This window comes from Cydia strobilella, chromosome 18 (assembly GCF_947568885.1).
Source record: "Cydia strobilella chromosome 18, ilCydStro3.1, whole genome shotgun sequence".
NCBI classification, from domain to species: Eukaryota; Metazoa; Arthropoda; class Insecta; order Lepidoptera; family Tortricidae; genus Cydia; species Cydia strobilella.
Window position 1 is genome coordinate 7,901,326 of NC_086058.1, and position 24,401 is coordinate 7,925,726.

At 39.0% G+C, this 24,401-nt stretch overlaps 1 protein-coding gene across 2 annotated transcripts in view; it reads right to left on the bottom strand.

The window, feature by feature from the left end:
- LOC134749264 (synaptic vesicle membrane protein VAT-1 homolog-like) overlaps positions 1-19,246 on the bottom strand; it is a 37,275-nt gene extending 18,029 nt beyond the window's left edge. The window contains exon 1 of one of the 2 annotated variants that reach the window (XM_063684157.1): positions 18,857-19,243. In XM_063684157.1, coding sequence (XP_063540227.1) covers positions 18,857-19,110 — 254 coding nt within the window. In that variant the 5' untranslated portion in view covers positions 19,111-19,243. Of the gene's footprint in view, positions 1-18,856 lie in introns of both variants that reach the window. The other variant, XM_063684156.1, reaches the window with a different exon arrangement.
- Positions 19,247-24,401: the final 5,155 nt, after the last annotated feature.

Genomic DNA, 24,401 nt, shown 5'->3' on the forward strand with positions numbered 1-24,401 from the left:
GTAAGTAGATCAAGCTAAAGATACGGTTAATGTAAGATCGTATTAGGAACTAGAAACAATAGCTGAGAAGCAACGTGATTGGCAATTTGTCTATCGACAAGAGCTAGTGTGTTAAATTTATGAATGGGATGATGAATCGTCTTTTATTCAAATACAGAATATAAAAAACTTATGAAAGTTATAAAACATTTATAGATCCCTTTACTTCTGTAGGACGAATGGGCATCGCGTAGGTAAATAAAAGCTGTTCCAGATTTTTTATCTGACGCTCTTCAATTTGATGTGAATATTTGATCGCATGAGCTATAAAGATAATAATATATGCTTAAATATTCAGTAAAAGCAGCGACTGCGTCATAGCTCCAGATTGCGAGTGTTTATACGCACGGAGCATGGATCGGAAGCACCGTAGAGGCAAATCGTATAACTGTTTTCAGGAACCTGTTTCAAGTGTATTGCAAACAAATTGCGATTTGTTGTAATAGAGAAACTACAATAAGTACTTAATTTGTTTAATACAAATGGTTAATTATTATTAGTAATATGGTTTCATTTTTGTAATCGCTTAATTAATAATTTAGTAAGTCTTACTTACTTCAGATTTCAGAATTCACGCAATTTTCAGGCATTGAATAATTAATCTTCTATTTAATTGGAGTCAAATTATAGATTATTAAGTACAAGTATCAGTTAAATTGCTCTCAGAGCCATAACTATCTAACGATAGACTATCGTTAAAAGATGATTAAATCTTGTTTGGCACCTGAAACCAAATGACCCATTAATCCCATCATATACCTTATGTTCAGCCAGGAGGGCGATTTTTGAATTTCGATCGCTCGATTTCGTCACTCGAAAATCGGTGGAAAACGACGAAATGCTAATTTTTTAAATACGAGCGACAGAAATTGGGAATCTAGTGGTATTGACCGCACTCGTTTTCTATTCTATTAGTAGAATTCAAATGCCTAGTAGTGGAGATACCTATTATTGAACGAAATACACGAAATCGAGCGGTGGAAATTCAAAAATCGGCCCCCAGTGCGCGAATATAAATTCCTTGTAAATACACTACAACCTTCAGGTGTCGATAGATATAAGTAGATGTGTTAATTAATGAATATGTAACAACAGTCATGCACGTTGTAGATTGTTTGGCGCGGTGCGTGCCGCGCGTTACAAACACAAACCGCGCAGTGGCCGCCGTAATCGATCCGACTTGCGATTGTCCCCTTGCGACATCTAGTCTGTGCCTGTATTACTTATACTTGTCTGTTGGGTTGTCATAAAAATCGCACGATGGAGTCGATGGCTCGAAACAACTAGTATAAAAGAGCTCTTGGATAACGAATAGTTAAAAGCTCACGTTGCACTAGCTACCCAAGATTAAGACTTGCAGTCTTGCACCGCACTCTAACTAATGAGAATATACGTCCACACGTCTACTATGGTACGTCTTCAATAGCAATGCGTAGGTACTTGTAAGGGTATGCCCGATTGCCCGCATACTTGCATGTCTGCATTAATTATTAGCATATTTCCTACCTGCATATTAAAATGATAAATTAGCAACCGTTAGGTAGGAGGGGAGTAATAGCGATACCTATCCATTACAATATTTCATCATAAGCATAAGTGAAATTAAAGAAAAGAAAGATCAAAAGAAAACAGTACTTAAAATAAACATTAAGAACTTCTCAACATAATCGCTGAGAACGAATAGTGTACAATTACGGTATCCCAAAAATAAACACAAAATTAATCTAAGGAATAAAAAACTTTAGACATCCAAAACTTATGGAGTATCAGGAATATGTAAATGAACCCAAAATGTAAATGTTAAAGATTTGGTATCAGAGGGCCTAACCGCGTACCACGTTCGACGTGTTGCCCCTCTGTCGCACTTTTAAATTCGTACGTAAGTGTGACAGGGAGGCAAAACGTCGAACGTGGTTCGCGGTAGGCCCTCAGGAGGGACGTAAACATTTCTTATGATGCGCTGTTAGCTAAATAAGTCATTACCATGCATTGCCCGAGCTAGGAGCTAGCACTTGCTGTATTGTCATAATCATAATTGCAAACTGCGATTAGTACCTATGTCAAATAATAGTCTCACATTTACTAACATTCGCGAGTTGTGTTTACATATATCCGATTAATCTTACTGCCGTAGGCCGCTATTGTTTACACAATTAGGCCCCACTTTTTATAAATTTTACGTCGCCTTTTACTGCGAGTCGTAAACCCTAAAACAGCTATTGGAGTTAAATCATTGCACACCTAACTAACTAGGAAGTGCCAGCTAAGCCAAAAATACCCTTTCGCTCATAATGCACCCAGTAGTTCCTATTCCTACAATGTAGCTAGTGTACCTAACTCCTTGGGTTTCCCAATCCAATTTGTTTCGCGTGTTTACGATCCAATTGCGACTGGATATCGTATAACGCGGATATCAGGGTGTTTGGAACTTTGGAGCTCTTATTTAGGTACAATCACCTATTTGCCATTGCTTTAATTACTTAGGATTTGAGTTTTAAACCTTGGACATGTACCTATTTACACCCCTTAAAGTTGGAAATTGCAGCGGTCGGAAATGTAGTCTTAGATAGTCATTTCCTGTTAGAATTTCTACTAATACTTTCCTTTAGATCATATTAGATTGTCGTTTGTGTACACATTTCCTATTTTGTAATATGTATTATTTAATTGCATAAAGTGAATATCAATGTAGGGGCAATAATGCACACGCTCCCCTCGGGCTTGGAACACGCAGCCGACCGCCCCACAATAGTCAACATTAATGCATTAAAGCTTCGTAATTCCGAATAATTACGGCGACATCGGAGTCGCATGGCCGTGCCATACTAGTTCAGCTCCCTGTCCGCGCCCGCATGCTTTTTATTGGGTGAATTGGACGCGGGCACTATCGTTTTATAATCAAAAAAGCTTTGTACCATATCGACGATTCCTGGGACCCACATTGCTCCGGAATGTTAAGCCGAGATAATCTGTCGAGCCTCGCATCGAATTTTACACACGCTACCTGACCGCTTACACGTATTCAACAGACTTGAATGGCTTCCTTTAACAACAATAGTCGGTAATGCGCACCTTATACGCAGGTAGGAGACTTTTTGTTATTAATCCGTAAAATTACTGACGCATTGTCACAAAAGTTTTAATTCGTGTTTACGATGCACAGTTTCAAAATTCCTAAATTGTATCACGACATTATAAATTAAGCTTTAAGTTTTGGGCACTCGTGGTAAGCGGTTGTTGCTAGTTACGTGTCAACTAGAGTGAAACTTGTGTCAAGGCCCCAACTCCCGGTCGTCGACTGTTCCAATTCCCCGAGCCCCTGAGCGAATTACCATGAGACTTGTGCCAACAACCCTGCCCTCCTTCGCCTATCTTAATTACCTGTTATTTCCATATCCTTTTAGATAAAATTAACCCGATTAACGCCAGTTTATGGTTTTATGCTACTGCCACCTAAATTTGGTAGGTTTAGGTACAGTACCTTTTATAATTTAAGTACATACTACAAAGTAAAATTATGCCGCTTGTTTCATTTTTTGATAAACAATGATGTGGCAAATTATTAACTACGATACGAGCCATAAGAAGTTCCAACAACTCAGACAACAAGACAGTTCGTGTAAAGAGCTGCCTCATCTCTTAATTGCAGTTCACGTTCAGTGCATCCTGAAGTTTCGCTAAAGCAACGTTAAACAATTTAATATCGGATGAGTAATCCTCGCGGGGTGAGTAATTGTAAGTAGATTGCATTGGGGTTGAAACGGCGTCGCGACGTCGCGCCGCCGGTAGGCGAGGCAGACACGATCGACCTGCACCGACATGGGGTGACATTTCTAACCTCGATACTACAGTCAGTACAATAGCCTAGCTAGGTCCTAGGTCACCTACATGAGTTCCTCAGGGAAAATAATTATCCTTGGAATCATGGAATCCATATGTATTTAGTAATTATAAAAATACCTAAAGGGTATGGACACTCGCAAAATTTAAGGGATAAAATATTTGGAAAACACAATCAGTCCTGCTGTTTAATTTAATTGAAGTTAAAGAGATTAGTAGGACAATTACAAGAAGTTATAGTTACTTACTCTAACGAAAGTAACTTGGTTTGAGTAGTATTCAGTCGGTAATTATATTAAAATTAAATTAAGTTTAAATTTGTTGTAATAAGTCGTTTTAGGTTGAATAGTGGGTAATTAGGGTTCCGTACCCAAAGGGTAAAAACGGGACCCTATTACTAAGTCTCCGCTGTCCGTCTGTCACCAGGCTGTATCTCATGAATCGTGATAGCTAGACAGTTGAAATTTTCACAGATGGTGTATTTCTGTTGCCGCTATAGCAACAAATACTAAAAACAGAATAAAATGAATATTTAAGGGGGGCTCCCATACAACAAACGTGATTTTTTTGCCGTTTTTTGCGTAATGGTACTTTTTTTTTTGTGCTAATAAATATTTCTTATTCTTATTCTTATTCTTAACCCTTCGTGCGCAAGTCCAACTCGCACTTGGCCGGTTTTATTTTTACGTCAATAACACAATGTTCAGTCACGTTCAGTTAAGTGAAAAAGTATGCCACGGTAACAAAATCTTTAAAATTAGCATGATCATTTGTAAGTTGACAGACTCTTCTACTTGTTTTCTTGAATGAATGATGCTTTATTCGAAACACACATACACAACAACATAAAAAATAGTCTTAATATAGGTAAATTAAAAGTTACAGTGCTGCGGGTGGTTCCAGTAAAGGATAACATTTAGCATGTGTCGCAGCACTGAAGTAGTGTTACGAGTTACGACACTGTTTTTCAGTGTACCTACCTACTCATTGACACGTAAAACAAACTTCTTGTCGAAATAGTAATTATTGTCTTCTTTGCGAGCACAGTAACTGATTGTTACTGTTGGTATAAATTTCGTGGCGTTCACGGTGAAGGAATTTGCGCAAGTCGGATGTCGAGCGTCACGTTCCATTGCGCTTCGGCGAAATCCTTACAGCCAGCACTGGCGCCCGCGCGATATTGCATCTCCAACTTTACTACTTTCATTTTCAATACGAGCATTCCAGGCATTCCAGCCGACAGAATCGGGAAGGTTAATGTAATCGAAAACGTTGAGGCGGAAGACTAATTTATAAGCCCCATCGTCGCCGGTTTAAAAAGAAGAAAAAAGGACTAATGTCAAAGTAAATCTTTCACTATCATGCATCGTTATTCGAGAAGGCGTAGCATGTTTAGCGCAGCGACGTCATTGTAATGCGCCGTGGGTGCTACATAGAATGGAATGGTAAATAATGAAGGATGTTTGGCTTTAGCTTCATACTTCAAGTTCTCGGTGGAACATGTTTATCGCAAGGTATACAGCGGTGTTATTGGTAAAGAAAACCAATAGATCCTTGAAGCTTAATTTGCATGGGATGGAATTAAGCCGCGTAATTAGTGATAATTGGGTCCAATTAGGAGAGTTGATGAATAGGCTTTAAAACTGCCGAAAGTTACCTTGCAGAAAAAATCTTACAGTAACAAAATTACGGCAGTCTGTATAGATATATTTTTTTAGCGTAGGGACACTTTGCTTCTTGTTATAGTGAGTAAGTATATGTATCACGAGCGCAAAGTACCTTATAAACGTTGCAAGCACCAAGTCTTGTAACATTGACTGATATGACTATAACTATAGTCTCAGCGGCGATAAATAGCTCGCATCAGATTAGCATGAGTACAAATGCACTAAAAGGAAATTCCTCACTCAAGTATGTACTTTCTGATTCATTTGTATTCCGGTTCGACGTGTTGCCGAGTTAACGCACATGGTTATGCGTCTATTACGGCCACAGGAAGCTGACTTTGCTCATTCCCTCATAATACGAATATGAACAGGCTGAATCAATGTTAGCTATACACGTAACGTTATATACGATGTAACTCTATTTGTTATTTAGCAGCCTTGCCGCAGAATAATGCGTTTTAATTCCAATACTGGTCATACTTGTCTTATTAATTGCTTGAATATGACTTATGGTGAATAATAAATACAATAGGTGCAGTCCGTTCGTATCCTTTCTTTGTCATAAATAGTTAATTGGGTAAGTTATTTTTATACATATAAATATATAATATATAATAATAATTTACAAAGAAATAATTAGGGAATTCATAAGGAATAGTGGACTGAATATGTATGACGATTGGTAGCGATGTTCTCGTTGTTAACAATTGGCGTGCATTTGCAATGCAATGATGTCCATCGAAGTACTGCCATTACAATGTAATTTTAATCATAAGTATGGAATGTAAAGTATGGAAATTGTCGCGTGAATAATGAAACTGTGCTAGTGTGTCAAACAAATAGCGTGACTGAACTTATGGACCGCATTTTTACTTAAACAGTCTAGCCGCAATTAATTAACCTTGTCCAAAAATAAATTAGAGCCATCGTGTCATCACGTACCCTAGAGCAAAATTTTGCTTTGCAGTGATAAGTTAAGAGCATGACATAGGCTTTTTTTCTTGGAACTGATAACGTATGTCGTCAGGGGTTGAAATCATTTCCATGGCTTTTTTTTTCAAAAGCGCAAATACAAGTAGCGTCCTTAAGGAGTAGGTATGCTTATTTTTCTAATTCAGTCACCAATTTAGGGAGGACTGATAACCAAGCACCTGCTTTTTGGACGCGACTTAATATCCGGTTAGCGGTTTGGGATAGCAGAGTGAATACAAACAATGTAACGCGTGTGACCGCGGCGTGACAACTCTATCGGCTTCCGATCTCTACACTCGCCGAACTGTGACTAGGGCTGACGGACTCCACCTATGGTGAGGTCGGAAATGAGCGGCATAGCTCACATACTTATTTTTGATCCACATAACGTGTCGTTTATGCGTCCACACTGAGTTTTTTATTGGGAAGCGAGCGTCCTTTGACAAAATCAACAAAATGGTAAAGTCTACGAATAAAAATTTGCTCGAGTCGATCAAAAATGACTAGCAAATTTGAACGTGGAGTAATAGTAATTTCAACTACCGAACGATCTACCTAACTGGCAGCTTAAAAATGATTTTTGATGGATTAATCATTTAAAATTTTAAGGCAAGCTTTGTGCTGCAGAGTGATTTTGGACTTCGATAACATACTTCGTACATTTTAAATATTATTATTTCTTTGACGGCCCTGAAGCTTCAGGTACTCGTCACAGTTTCATACATCATAATGGACGTACATTTCGTTATCTGCCATAATTGCCTTTACATACTCGCGCGTATTACTCCCGCACCGGTATGCACGTCAGGCTCCGAGTAGCTAAGTAGGTATGTTATGCGCAACACGTGCTACTTCTGTGTGGCACTTAAACACATGCTTTAAGCTAAAAAAACTTAAACGGAAGTATTCGTGATTTTCGGAATACCAAAATGTATTTTTAGGATACCGTTTAAGGCCTTTTTAGTCGGCACAATCTACGCTTTAAAAATTTAGTGGTGCATGGGTTTAGGTTACGCGTAAATTTAAATACCCTGCGTGTCTATTCCTACGCTCTCATATTATGAATTTTAATACAAAACTGTCTAGCTTCGCGCCAGAAGTACATATAATTAAAACGACATTGACTAAAAGTATACATTTAAAAAAGTGATTAATTCAAAAGACAAGTTCAAAAGTTGGAAAATGGCTGTCTGAGCGATTAAGCCCGTCGTCGGCGTTTGGCTGAAAGTTTGCACGAGCTGTCTACTAATTTCAGCAAAGGGATCAACAATCTGTCAACGCTTCAAATGTACACTTTACATCGAGATTTGATCTCGTTTCATTACTGGCAAAGCGTTGAAAACTTTAGGGACCATTAAAACACATGTTAAGACTGCATGTGAAGTCCGAAGCCAAACTCTATTTCTTGGACAATAAGACCATTTTAACCTTTTTGGTATATAGCTATTAACGGATCTACTTACATACGATGACTATGGTATGATGGTATCATGAAGTGTTGGTGCCTTGGCACCAAAGCAAGTAATTGACGGAGGAATGTACATTTGCAAGCTCATTGTTAATTAGTCACCCCACATAGCAACCGTCGTAGGTACTACAAATATTCGCCGCAATCATCCGCGTTAATTGTCCTGCCAGGAAGTGACCAGCGGGTAGAACTTGACTGCCATGAGGGGACGTATCAGGGTCTAAACCAGACATTTTGGGTATGCAAACTGGCTACGTCTTATTAAAAAGTTTTTTATGAAGGTCAAAAAATTCCTATGTCTAACCTACTTATACGAGATAAGACGAATAGAGTTCTCAATTAGTTTCTATCTCTACCTATTTTTCCTCATATTTTTTTTTTATTTTGTCACTATTTCGTTTAAAATGAACATCATTCCCAGGTGGGATATAAAGTACCATACCATACCTAAACATGTTTAATGTAGTAGTTATGTTCGAAATAGCCTTTCTGTAGGTAACCAATAGGTATTACAAATATAGAACATCGGATGTCTACAATTACCATCACATTCATGTTTCCCCCTATGCTTACTCTAATTCCGTAGCCACGCGTGCTCTCAAACTGTCTAATAGCAATACAACGCTATAAACAGACAAGAATTCGATTGATGAACCACCAATTAACGCTCTCAGGAGCCCGCGTTACACAATAACTGATAATAACTTGACTTTGACTCAGAAGGGCTTTAATGAATCGGAATTCGGAAGTTACAGCTCCGTTTGACTTCAGGCTCTCGTAAAAACTTGGAATGACATGTTAAGTTGGTTCCTACGAAGTACAGTCTTGAATGAGTAAAGGGGTTATTACATATATCCTTTGATCGGTCACTTTCTGCTATCTTACCTATTAAGAGGGACAAAGATACAACTTACACCTTTCTCTGTCCTTAAAAGGACAGATGTATGTACTTACTGTTGTGGATAGATTATGCATGTATGTGGACAGATGTATGTGTACCCTTATAGAACTTAGTTGTGCAGGCTACTAGGCAAGAACAAGTTACCATTTTTAGATCTATGATTCCAAAGCGAGATTCATGAATGGCTAGACTAATACTGTATTTCATTACAACTTCATTTCATTAAAGGATGCCCATTGATGACAAGACGTTTGATGTGAATGGGTTGGTAAAATAGAATTTCACAATAAAATCGCTAACATTTTCCGAAGCAATGGAAACGAATGGGTGCCGATTGCCTCCTTCCATCAGCTAACGAAGTCCGACGGGCCACAACGACCGACATTTATTTAACACCCCTGCTGTTGACTAGTGAAGAGTAATTCGCTACTATAAGTTCAAATAAATTTTATTTAGTTTGCCTTATGCAAGAAGAGCTTATTAGGCGAGTCTTTTAGAACAAACAAAACGTAAATCCAAAACAAGCACGATAAATGCGCAGTTGATACCGTTACGAAAAGGAGAATTAAAAAATGAACAGTAGCATCCCCCTGGATATGAAACTTATGAATAAATTACCCCCTTCTGCGGCAGTCGAGTAAAGGCAGCTTGTCTTTACAACTTTTTGACGGTTGGTGCATGTGTCGGCAAAAAAACATCATTCTGCTTTTCTTTCCAAACAATTTCTTTGTTTGTATCTGCATCGATAAACAAAACAAATAGAGATAAAATATTATCATCCCTCAGAAAACAAAAAGAAAGGTCTTCAGATAAGAAATTGCTATGGAATGGGCCTTTCAAATCATTATTTGGGCAGCGTCTAAGGGCCACTTGCACTATTCACTAACCCGGGGTTAACCTGTTAAACTTGGAGTAACCACATGGTTACCAGTACATTTAGACACTGGGTTAACGATTTAACCGCTTAAACCCGGGTTAGTGGGATGGTGCAAGTGGTGCTAAATATGACAAATATTTGCTAGTACAGTAAGTAAAAGGTAGTCATTTTTGAAACATTTTCTATTTACGATCACCAATTGGGTCAAACAAAATCGAATAACGAATAAGACGTCGCGGTAGATTTCGTCGGTGAGCAGGATCGAGATCCTGTACGAATAAAAACAATGTAATCGAATCTAAATCATCAAATCACAATAATGTTTATGACTGCCACCGTAATGTTTTAAAGCGGAACGCAAGAAAGACGGTACCTGTACCTATAATACGATACGCTAGTGTAGCACGCCCTTACTAAACATGTGTATGAATGCGGGCGCAAAAAAATGACGCAGAATACTGGCATCGAACTTGATGCCGTCACTGGGTAATAAACGGAATATCATTACAGCGTCCCAAATTTTGTAGCAAAAAATGCCGAGCGCTAGGGCGAGTTGAAGGCATAGGGAGCCCTTACTATGTAACTAAATATAGTTCTGCGTGTCGGCTCCGTACCGGAATTTATACTCTAAACACGTCTTGCGTTCCCGAGGCCCAATCCTACACGACTAGCGGATTAATACTGGCAGAGCCATCTACTTGCTCAATTAATTTAACTTTGCGCGTTCGCGGGACGGCGGTTGATGCCCGCAGGAATGTTTCTCACGACACGACGCGTGGTCCTGCTTTTGCAAAATGGGAATTCACTTAGCAAAACACTACCTATAGTTTTAATAATTACACAAAACGGCGCTGATGAACAGTCTTGTGGCATAGTTTCTTAATTAAGTTACTTATTTAAAAAAAACATAGAACACATACATTTTAGTTGTTTATGAACGAAATTGTACATATATGTCTGCCTTTACCTTTACCTACAGTAAGACTTGAGAGAACTAATACAACGACGCAATTTAATAAGGAAATATAAAGATTATATTTCCAGTTTTCTCTGTTCCTTAATACTTTTAATGTTAATTAAGTGAAACTTTATTAAAGTACAACGGCCAAGCTGTAAAGGATTATAGATAGAAAATATAAGTAAATGGGCAGGTCGTAAAAACGAAATAAATAAAATTGATGATACCCACAACTAAGCTAGGTCAAGGCATACGACTTACAGGGATTTTTATAACCATCGGCCAATTATTTATAAAAATAATTCAATTAAATAGCCAATATTATATTATATATCGAACAGATCCAACCTGTTTTACTAAACGTACTTTCGGATTATACCCGCAATAAGAATGGATCAGTATTTTTTTTCATAGACTTTTAGTCAATTTGTTTTCATTAAGTACATATTATTTAGGAGCTAAGCCAAATTTATTTTAAATAATATTATTTATTTTAAATAATATTTATTTTAAACAAAAAAAAAACCGGCCAAGTGCGAGTAGGACTCGCGCACGAAGGGTTCCGTACCATTACGCTCAGAAACGGCAAAAAATCACGTTTGTTGAACCCCACTTAAATATTAATTTTATTCTGTTTTTAGTATTTGTTGTTATATAGCGGCAACAGAAATACATCTGTGAAAATTTCAGCTGTCTAGCTATCACGGTTCATTAGATACAGCCTGGTGACAAACGGACAGACAGACAGACAGCGGAGTCTTAGTAATTGGGTCCCGTTTTTACTCTTTGGGTACGGAACTCTAAAAACAACCAAATATCTAAAGGTTGACTGGAAGAGATCCCTTATAGGGATAAGTCCGCCTTTGTACATTGTATATATTTTTGTTCTTTTATTGTGTTTGTAATCTGTCTTATGTACAATAAAGTGTTAACATACATACATACATATCTTGTTATTTTTAGTATCACGAGGAGTACATACTACAGTGTAAGTACACTAAATATATACTCTTAGTATAAAATGAATAATGCGCGTGTTACTGAGTAAGTAGATAAGACATAGTCAGCGTTACATTCAACAAGTAGTTGGTAATGTCAGCCGTTACTCACGTCGGTCTAAGAATCGGTCCGATAATCGAAAGCCATCGCGTGGAGAAAGATTGTGCTCGATTGTATCAGATATGAATTATTAACATAATAATAGAAAGATGCCGCTAGTCGAGAGAAGAAAAAATATCAACACAATGTGCTTCTATTCATTTATCGGAGAGCTTGGTTAATGGGTGCTATAAAAAATAAGCATTGGCGTCGAAAGACGTAGGGCCCGCGGAGATTGGTCGGCGTGAGGAAGTGAGGTTTGAGGTGAGGGCAGGGGACGCGCCGTATTGATCCGGCGCGCACCCCGCACTTCGCAGACTACGGGAGCTGAACCCCTCGCCCCCGAGTGCGACGAACACCCCCCATGCCGACCACCCTGCCACGACGCAACCACACCCCTTTTCCATGCAGTACCCAGTCACGGGATTTTCCAATTTATTTTGCCCGGCAACCGCGAAAAACCACCTACAATAATTCACAATGAAGACTGGAAGGCACATTACGTTTAAACGATGCATAAAAGACGTTAAATTCCATAAAGCGACGAGATCGAGATTGATTTTAGATTCACATCTAAATAAGGGCACACGCACGACACGTTTAAGGTTCCGAGAAATTCCGGTAGAATATTTTGGAGATTTGTTACCTGTCATGCGTGTTTTATTTGTCAAAAAAGATAAAAGAATCCGGCTTGTTTACTGCCATATAGAGCGGCGAGTTGATTCGATTATGGGCACAATAAGCGAAGGAGCATTTTCGTAAGTTCAATGACTTGGCAAACTCACAATGTGGCCGCGGGCGGCGGCAGGCCGCGACCCGGCTCCAGCATCTGCTGCGATGAAGGATTTTATAGGCATGCATATGTTCAGTCAGACTCCCGATCGAGCTTCCGCCTGACTTGGAGTTACGGAAAATAGGACCATCACTCCGCCACAACCTTCTCAAATCTACAACACATGATGTATTCTCCTTCTGTCTGAGATTAGATGCATTCGGGTAAAATGTCATTGGCCAATTCTATCAGAAATCTACTCTCTGTTATTTCAAAGAAACTTTATTGAAATCTGCACATGCTTATCAAGTTTACGGACGAGCGACTTAAAATTGGTGAATTTAGAGTGAAATTTTAGACTGCAATTTATAGGCCACCAAACGATGGAAAGATGGGGAAAATAATTCGTGTATAAGCGTATTTTGGCATATTTGTAGGAAATGTTGTATTAAACAACATACTAAAAGTACCGGAGGGTGGGGGTGAAGCTAACGGTTAGCGGGTATTTACGAAAACACTATAAAAAGGGACCTTTAAACCCTGTCTCTACTCTACTCAGGTGATCGGTTGCCGAGAGTGCCGAGACTATCGATTGTTGTTAGAGCTGACTAATCGATGACTTATCGCACGCAATTAAATGTAAAGCGATAACAAAGCTGAGTGTCATAGTTTTTTGCACAAAAAATCAATAAACTTCAAAATTAAATTAGGTACAGGTCGCGTCCAATTTTATTGTTATACATATTTACTATTTTTAATGTCAGATTCTGATTTATTACGGCACATACGGACTAGGTTATAGCAATATAAATTTTTATTAGCAGTTTAATTATTTGTTTTCAAATGGTACATGATGAGTCAATTACGATACTACCGTGGACTGACTCATGTGCGTAAGGAGTACCATGCCAAGTAAGTACAAAGCGAGAATAAAGATTATGACACATCGCCTATGTCCCGCAAACATTTAGTTCATTGGATTTCCTACAAGTATATAGAACATTTCACAATAAAAATAAAACGTTAACACCATTTTAACAAGTTTGACTGTAAACATAAGCTGCCCATCAAACTGAATATGATTGATTGAAAGATGGATAGGCGGTTGCATCTTGACACAACGGGATAACGTGTTATTATAGAATAAAAATGATTACACACCAGATCTTTTTTTTAATTCTTTCAATAAATCATAATTAAGGTCCATAGTACTAATAAGTTTTACAGATTTTCAAGTTTACGCAACAAGAACGCTTTAATACAGTGTAGGTAGAATTATAGAAGCAATTGTAGATGTGCAATCTCGGGAGCAAGTCCACCTACACAGTGGTTGCAGTGCTTGCAGTCAGGTAGAATGGCGAGTTATTCCAATCGAGTTAGTTCAAGAACATAGCTTTCTAGTGACTCATAGGAAGAGTGCTATCTCGGCCAGACGCTCTCAATAAGGAAGAGGGTAATAAACAAATTCATCTCTCCCATCTTATGTGGCTTCAAAGCCCATTAAAATGCTCAATACTGCACTTTATACCATAGAGCGTCGCATCACGAGGGGCAAACGCTATTTTTAGTCCTTAAATTGATACGCCAACAAAGGAAAGGATGTAAGCAATTAACGAGGACTTTCGCCACAAAAAGAAGACCAATTACGTCATGAGATAGACATCTCTCATTAAGTTTGACAAAAGATTTTAAACGTAATTGAATGTTACAGTTTAAGTATACTAATTTAAATCGACGGGTAGGTACATTTAATTTTACATCAATGATTCGAATAAAGTACACCCAGTCGACCAAGAGGGTTTCCACATCGTTCCGTGTTCTAAGAAGTGTATACGATGTAGAGCAGATGCCCGCTACACAACAAAAAGTCTACGATCGCATTTCCCATCCCTCACTACTTATCTCCACATATAATTAAGCACTCTCGGAATCAAAAAGAAAGCCACTCACGAAGGCGTGAGTACGCCGATTGTTCTTGGAAGACATCTCACACTGACACAGGCTTGACCTAATTGAAAATAATGGTATGTTATTCATTGGTCAGAATCCTTTGAGAAGTCTTACTAAAACATTTAGTTGATCGCAGACAACGCTGCAGCGACGCACCATGTATCGTCGGAGAGTTTTTATTTTATAACGGTCACAAGTCATTAATTTAATGGCACCGTCAAACAAGACACCCTTGTTCTGCAGCCTAGGCTGATTGATCGAAAAAGAAACAAATACATGAGGGGACTACTTCACATTTTATGACTTTGTTTTTATCACAGATTGTTAAGTTTAGCTTAGGTAGCCGTTAAAACAATCCATGTCATGTGCACAAGAATAATCTCACTCAGCCGCGCGCTGCGATTTCTTCCACGATTGTAATGAGAAGCTTAATTAAGTGAGACATAATCCAGATCCCTCTCGGTGCAGGATTTATTTTTCTTATCCAAAACAAAGCTTGAACTGAAATCTGTAACACACATCGTGTTGACAAGCGAATGCTATTCAGATGGAAATGAATCACATCGATCTCACGATACGATTGTAAAAAAAGTTATTGCAAGGAAAGTTGTATTAGGTACCCATTCGGCCTAGTCTCGTGTCTCGTCTCGTTGTCGTAAAGTCATGGCCACCATAGCGGCGCCGCGTGACTTGAGGCTAGACAGGTATTATTTAAAACATTCGGCGGCGTTACATTACATTATAATGAGTATTTAATTGTGGGTCAACAAACTCCGAGATAATAATCTAGTTAAGTTGTTTGGTAAGTATTTGTAGAGTACTTCGTTAACCTTGACTTGAGCGCGTTCAAGTTTTTTATTTTATTTATTAGAGCCATCGTTCATCAACTTTCAAAATAACGACAATACGCAATGGTGAATGTGATTGTCCTAAAAAAGTTTCCCATAATATTTTAAAACTTTAATGCCCGTTTACTGAAAAAAATAAAATAAAAAAATAAGTGCTTGTAAATAAAGTCAATAAATGTTAGGCATATTTTCTTGTCGGCCTGAGTACCAGTGCGCTCGCACCGTGTGGGCGGAACTCACACGTTTTTGCGATGCAGTCTAGACTCAGAACTGGTACGTATCTCGTAGGGTACCGGTACCAATAGCGAGGCAACCGTGGCCAGGCCGTTCATAATTCGCGGCAGCTGGCGGTTGTCGCGGTCATTTCCATAGTAAGCGAGCGATAAGCGGCTAAAATTAGCGCGGCCGGAGGATGCACCTCCTTGCACCTAGCTTACCGACGATTAAAGGAAAGAAAGCCAACAAGAATGTATGGAGTCTATACTTCGTTTCTTTCCATTGGATTATAGTTCATTATATCATGACCCAGCGTCGCTTTATCTAATTATAGTGATTATGATGGCCTTTTATATTGCAAATACGATTTTATGCTTTTTAAGTTGCTAGACTTGCTAGTATAAATAAAATGTAGTTATTTATTTTATGGAGTTTTGTTACGGACCACAAAACTGCAAATATAATAGTACTTTGTGCAACGAGGGGGTAAGATAAATTTTGGAAACGAGGTAAGTACATGGTTAATTCACGACAGCCACAGGCGCAAACATTTACCCGCCATATTGTCACAGACCGAAGTAGCCGAATATAATATATTCGGCATTCAGCCACGATTGAAAATTGTGTAAAAATATTTTAAACGTCTATAAAATCAATCGAATACAATATTTTTAAACATAAACAAAAATATTAAATTATAAACGTCTGTATTTTAAAAGTAAAACTCGTTTATACCTTGACTTTAACGAAGTATTTTACTTATATTATAACCTAAGTACTTGGTTTGTATGAATTAGTGACATAACTAAGAAAAAAAAACCGGCCAAGTGCGAGTCGGACTCGCGCACGAAGGGTTCCGTACCATTACGGAAAAAAACAGCAAAAAAAACACGTTTGTTGTATGGGAGCCCCATTTAAATATTTATATTATTCTGTTTTTAGTATTTGTTGTTATAGCGGCAACAAAAATACATCATCTGTGAAAATTTCAACTGTAGCTATCACGGTTCATGAGATACAGCCTGGTGACAGACAGACAGACGGACGGACAGCGGAGTCTTAGTAATAGGGTCCCGTTTTTACCCTTTGGGTACGGAACCCTAAAAAGCTATAACCCCTAGGGAGTTATAGTTTTTGTTTTTTTTTTACAATCCATAACTCCCGCGGGAATAACATAGACCTATGTCCTTCAGTACACCTGATGAAATAAGATCTTTTTCGAGCAAGTATGATGAAAAATAAATTAAAAACCGCATCTTACTAAAAAAAATTATAATAAAAAAACTGACCAATAGAGAATTACTTTTTGTCAATAAATTGCAACATATATTCGACCTAATGTCAAATTTTTCCCCAAGCCAAGGTTTTTTTTTTACTACGACCCAGTTTGATTTATAATTTCGTTGTAAACTAAGTTTAGAGGGAGACGAGACGGTCGGATTAGTTGCACTTATTTGTAATGAATGAGGTGAATGCGTAAGAAAATATGGATGATCGGACCAATTGGAAATTGTACAAGTATATTTAGCTTTTTCATTTCTCATGCTCTGAAAGAGGGTCATTGTTGTTCTAAAAGGTGTGCAGAAAATGATACGTGTCTGCACTAGAGCATTTTACGTTCGAAGTACGATTTTTTTAATTTTTATACGATAAGCAATTGCATAATTATTGATAAGAAATTTGAGATTAAATGGATTTGTTATACAATTTCCATTCTGATATTTGACTCTCCATTCCATAAATAACGATACTTTTACCTGAATTGTTAATTGAAAGTACCCTCAGGAAATATTATAAAAATGTATACTTAATCATGTTTAAAAAAAACACATGCATTTTACTATCCTCGTATTCGAAATGAAAAGTAGACTGTTTAACTCGGGTGAAAGGCATCTCACTGCATTCGAGCGCCAAAATACCTCGGCAAAAATGAGTGCCTTTCATCCCTTGGTTAACAATCTACTATAGTTATCTTCTTAAGCACACGGGGAAGTAGGTATAACACAAAAGTGAAACACATCATTCATCGTTAAGTAAGAAAATTGCTGAAACAAACACCAGTTAACTTTAACAAGAAAAGTGGCCGATAACTCATGACCGTGTCGTCTCGCAAGTAGCTTCGAGCTTGAGGCGAGTCGTCTGTATTATCTCAAGCACTGGAGCGATAAAAACGAACAAAGAACAATGTCAGTGGGCGCTCAACTCACTTTCGCATGAACTCGCCACGGTGCGGCTTCATATGACAAAATATCATTAAAATTGTAGCCTTCCACGGCCGAGACAACACGCTCCGCTGCACCGATGCATGCGTGAACACTCGTCGGATTGAACACGATTTACTTACCATAACTATTCATTGAATAAACAATGAGCTATCTAGCGAAATCGATTGAGATCACGACACCTAGGTGAGCAAATGAACAAGAATCGCGATCTCAGATTTATCGGCTCATCATTATCCCATGTCTTATCAGAAATTGCAATGGATTTTGACAAGCTTCGTAAAGTGGTCTGCCTAATAATAGTGCTTGCGAAAGTTGCGAATAATTATGTCGGGTTTAATGTGTAGTTCCGTCGCGTCGTGAGTCGTTGGAGTGTGAATCCGCTGAAGGGCGCGTCGCGTCACACAGGTCGACCGCGAATTCGAGTGCGTGTAGAATTTTCAATTGGTTGCATCTCGGTGGCGGCAGATGTGAATCAGCAATGTTAATGAGGCAGACGAGACGAGACACGGCGCATGCGGGGCCCGCCGCGCACCACGCTCATTCGCAGCATATTGCTACCTAAGCAAAACCTCCACCCCATCAGTGCCAGACAACAGAAAGCCAGAGCTACTTGCCCCGATATTATGGGGAGGTTGTTCATATATTTATCTGTATCTGATTAAGCCACAAATACATGACCGAATGGTTTCCTTGTATTTTTTTTATTACGTAGATTTTATCTTAAAAGTTTAATAATAGGATTAATTTCCGGGTAGGATTTAGCAACAAAAAAATTCCCTAGCTAACGGTTAACACAAGTCATAGGGATGAAGTCGTCCGTTAACACCAACAAAAAAAGGAATACCCTCTTCTCTTCGTCATTTCTAAAACGTTTCTAGTCTACAAATTTAAAACACATTTAACGTCTTATAAAAACACGTTGCGTTTAAAACTTAAAACGCACAGGAAACCCGTTCGGATTCAACGTTTCGGATATTTTAGCAAGAACCTATATGAAATCAGTCATAAATTTTGAAAAGACTCACCAGGCTTTGACGCGAATGAGGACCTCGCCCTCGCCGACCGTGGGCTCGGGCTTCTTCAGGATCTTGACGGTCTTCAGCCCTCCGAAACCCGTGAGGACGACGGCGCGCATCTCCTTGGGCGGCGGGGTCTCCTCCTCCTTTTTCTCGGCTTCCTTCTTCTCCGGGGTCTCCTCCGGAGGAGTTTCAGTCGTTCCATTCTCGGTCGGGGTTTTTTCGGGCGCTGCGGCCGCCGGGGTGTCCGTGCTTTCCGTCATTGTGAACTTGTGGGGTGCGTTGAGCGATACAGGGAACGGACACGGTGCGAATGAGCCCGGGTATCGGAAGCCGGCCGGCGAGACGACGCGTCGCGAACGAATGAGGGGAGGGAGCCGAGCCGACGCGCGCACCTCGGGCGCCGCGGGGCGAGGGTGCCGCGGGCGGCGCGGGGGAGGGCGCGGCGAACAGGTGGCCGGTGGGAGCGCGAGAGCCGCCCGGCCGGTTTATGGCGCTGGCAAGCACCCCCGCCGAACATGTGGGTAGCCCAACATAGCCCATCAACATCATCTTGCAAAAATCTCGTCCCTGATAAAACACAAACAGTAGGTACGTTACGGAATAACGTCAATGTAAGGATGACAAAAATAACACAAAAACCTGCTTGTAATTTAATTAAATTCATATAAAATATTGATAATATTTAGTGGTTTTTAATTACTTATTTTAAATTTGTTACTAAAGCTTTGAACGATCCTTTTTTACATGACAGTCGTATGGAACTGATATTTATACTAGATAGGTACTTATTTTAACTTAAATGGTAAAATTTACTTACCACGCAATGCATCGTGCCAGTTTCAGGCATATTCCTTATTTACATATAAGTAACTGGGTCACAGACGTGGCGAAGGGCAGGTAATGTTTTCCCTCTAAATTGGTATGTATGTGAATACTTGTATAGGCACGCCCAGCAGACCAAAGGGTTCGCTAATACCTAAAATCAATGGAACTAGCCTACTAATATGTCGGATTTAAAAATAAAAAGTAATTTATGGTGACTATTGTTTGAATAAAAATACAAATAAGTAATTATTATTATTATGAAGAAAAAAAAACCGGCCAAGTGCTAAGTAACGAAGGGTTCCGTATCATTACGCAAAAAACGGCAAAAAGAAAACACGTTTGTTGTATGGGAGCCCCGCTTAAACATTGATTTTATTCTGTGTTTAGTATCTATTTGTTGTTATAGCGGCACACCCTATAGGCAAGCACGTAATAGGTAGGCATTGTGATATAGGCTATAGGTATGTGAGCCTACCACATCACCAAAAAGTAGGAATGTAGGTATATCCGGGATCTCTGATAGCTGACAGAGAATTCGTTATAAAAAAAAGGTAATGTAGATTTATGATGGAACGGACTGTAGCAAATACCCATCCGCGATGAGGCGTCTACCAAGTTTTTGATATAAGTTGCGAGCCCAACAAAAAGCACCCTTCTTCATATTATATGTATAGCACTGGCTCAAGGCCCTGATGTTTCCAATCGCCCATCAAACGGCTCGACTTCAAACCAGTATAACTATAACCAGGATCCCCAACAACTGTAGGTAATCGGAGGTCGTAATTATTTTGGACCCCTTTAGGCAGTTCGCGACGAAAATAACATACAAGGTCTCCCTATTTCCACCTGAACGTGACCTGAACTCTAACAGCCTATTTTTAGGGTTCCGTACCAAAAAGGTACAAAAGGAACCCTTATGGTGTGACTTTGTCCGTCCGTCCGTCTGTCTGTCACATTGCTAAATATCTCGAGAACTACATTTGGAATAGTTACGAACAACCCTAACCCAGACACATTAAAAGTGTTATTTTTTCATAGTGAAAAAACAAATGTAAAAAAAATGCAATTTAACCCTCTTTGCGGGTGTTTAATATACTTGAAATTTCTATGAGATTACACTAAAAACACCTTCTTCGGTCGGTTCGGTTCACATGATAAAGAATTATCCCTGAAAACCAACATACATACAGGTCGCGCAAATTAGTTAGCCAATTTGCCGATAGATGGCGCTGTACACAATTATGCTTAACGTGATGAAAGTAGTGAGCTAGTAGTGAGTGAGTGAGTGGTGATTTAATAGTTTAGGTGTTCCGTTCACATGATATTAAGCTTCAGACCAAGCTAGGTCTCTGTGTATATGGCCATAGTTCTGCCCAATCTCCTGTATGCCTCTGAAGCGTGGTGCCTTTACCAAAAGCATATTCGCACATTGGATAGATTTCACCTTAAATGTCTGCGTGACATTCTGAACATCTCATGGTCGGATCGTGTCAGGAACACAGAAGTGCTACGCCGTGCTAATGTCAGCGGCATTGAAGCCTATCTAATGCGGCGTCAGTTGCGATGTTGTGGTCATGTCTCCCGTATGTCCACAGAGTTGCTAAGCGCATCTTTTACTCAGAGTTGCAGAGTGGGAAGCGGAAACAGGGCGGCCAACTTTTGCGATACAAAGATGTACTGAAGCGCCACATGCGGAGATGTGACATTGAACCAGTGCACTGGCAACTGGCAGACTTCGGCACAAGATCGACCGAAGTGGAGGCATACAGTGAGTATAAAAGTGCAGGCCTTCCAAGAGCAGAGACGAGTGGAACTCGACGAGAAGCGTGACGAGTTAAAGGCCCGACCACCTGCGGTCATCAACTACAATTTTGCCGGAGGGGTGCTGACCTGCGGTGAGTGTGGCCGTACATGCACTGCAAAAATAGGCTACGTCAGTCAGCTCACGACCGTCGCTCTCAATAGCCAGTACAAACCCAGTCGCCGTGGCCGAAACCGGCCAGGACAGGATGATGAATAGTTACATGAGATTTAAATAGAAAGTTTGTACGGAACCCTCGGTGCGCGAGTTAAACGAACTCGCACTTGACCGTTTTTAGGGTTTCGTACCCAAAGGGTAAAAACGGGACCCTATTACTAAGACTTCGCTGTCTGTCTGTCTGTCCGTCTGTCACCAGGCTGTATCTCATGAACCGTGATAGCTAGACAGTTGAAATTTTCACAGATGATGTATTTATGTTGCCGCTATTACAACAAATACTAAAAACAGAATAAAATAAATATTTAAGGGGGCTCCCATACAACAAACGTGTTTTTTTTTTTCGTTTTTTGCGTATTGGTACGGAACCCTTCGTGCGCGAGTCCGACTCGCACTTGGCCGGTTTTTATTTTTTATATTCGAACACTGGAAAACCTACCCTCATATTCAGTGCGTGTCCCGGAATACCTATAGAAGTATAGACCCAGCAGCAGTGCGTGAAATAAGTGTTTTATTATTGTGTTGCCGGCACGTTGTCGGTTTTCATTCCACAGCTATTAGGAATGAAGGTGAAGACTGAAGAGAAAAATAGCTTTATTGGTTAGGTTTGAGGAAACACTGAAGTGGGTAAATGCCTCTTTAAATGAGGGCTACCGTTTTTGTGCTCACCAGTTGGCGCCACTGTAGATGTAGGTCCAGAAAACAGATCTCAAAATTCTTCTATGCTTATTTTTATAAAATCAATACGTTTTAATATACACAAAGGTATTTTAACGTCTAAATGTGCCATTTTTTGAACCTGTTTAATTTTCCATATATTTTAGTTGGCACTTTTTTTAACCACTAACATTTATTGAGCTATATCTATTGTTTACTATGATTAATCAAAGATAGACAAAAATTTACCACAATTATGAACAAGGAGTGAAAATTCCCGTTTGACATTTTGAAAGACCTCCATCTACACTAGCGCGCGAAATTAAACGCGGTACGGAGCCCTAATTAAATGCGTGATAGATAGGTATGTTATTTGTATTATGTTGAAATCAAACTAGTAGGATGGATAGGTACAAAATTGAATATGCAAGTTCACTTTTAATATAGGTACAAGTATGTACTAGGTACCGAGGTACGGGGTAGATATGTAGTAGATGCCGAGCGGAAAATCGCTTTTCTCATCGTAGGGCGAAAAGCTTAGAATTGGCTACGAAAATTCCATTAAAAACGGGCTAACTTCATATACACTTAAAGATGTATTGTATCTCAAATTTCAAATGAGCAAGTAAACTTGAATTAGGACTATGAAATCATGTCATTATTTTCAGATCTGATACCCTACACAGGAAAGCCAGCCGCCAACAAAACGTGTTTAGTATTATGCTATGTCTATTTCCACGCATTGTTATTGAGTTATTGCATGTATATAGGTATCACATATGCGTGTGTCGTAACTTGCACTTGATAACATTATAGCATTGTTTATTCGAATGAGGTTGCGAATATCAGCGTGACCTTACGAAATAAAAACAAGCTTGTTTATGTGTTTATTGTTGGAACGGGAACTTTTAATTAAAGGGTAATAAGAAACAGGCAATGATGGGCGCGTTGATAGCACTTCTGAAAGCTTTTGGGTGCAGTTGGGAATAATTATTTAATATAAGTATTGGTTTTGATAAACATTGCAATGTTTCAAGTAAGTTTCTATATTTTTGAGAGGATTACAGATAAGTATCTAAGACTTGATACAGGATTTTATACGTTTTATAACCGAATTTCAAAGTAGGAATATATACGAGTAAGCTCATCTGTAACATGTTTGGTAACTTATAACTCTGCTGTTTATTAACAAATTTAAACATTTTGATCCCTCAACACTTGAACACTCCAAGTAAGCCCATTAAACTAGGTTACCTTAACTTTTGTATTTTGTTGCATATCGGTACCTATTATCTTCCTATGCCTATGTTATGAAAATTATTGGAATTAGCAACAAAATTGCCCGTTTACTTTGTTCTTGGATTTAAATACAATGTAGACTTCAGAAATAAATTATTAGACCGTTTAATCACGAGCGTTCTACGGGTTTCTCCTAGTTTCATTTGTTCCTGGCAATCTATCATACGCTATTTTCAAGCGTGTTGCAATACTGCACTCCGGCCTCCCTCTGGCAATCATTGTTTTTCAGAAACTGCTAAATTAGTCTTTGTTAGCCTTTGCTTACCTTAGTCACAAAAATCGATATACTAGTTTTGACGCTACGCTGGCACTGGCACACGCTACACTTACCTACATAATATATAATACCATACATAGTACACCCTGCTGAATATTTTCTTTCTTTCTTCCCCTGGTCAAGTAAAAATATATTCTAAGAACAAATTAAATTACTTTCTTAAAAAATTTTTTGTGTAATAAGTAGTCGAAGTATCTATAATATGAGATCTTTCCTAGGGGTAACTACACAAAAGATCCCTATGGGTCGAAGTGTATCCGTAAGGGCCCCCGAAAGCCACAAGATAAGATGAATATAAAATGAATGTCACAAAACATATAAACTCATAAACAACTAGTTGTAGCCAATTATTAATTTATTACCGACCCTATTTTGTTTTTTTGCTGGGACCCTTATGAGCAGTCGAATATCTAATCTATCGTCGCAGATGTCACCATCCCTAATCGCGTGCGATCTGTCAGTTGACAATGTTGACATTAAACGAATGGACTAGAATAATAATGTCTGATGGTCTA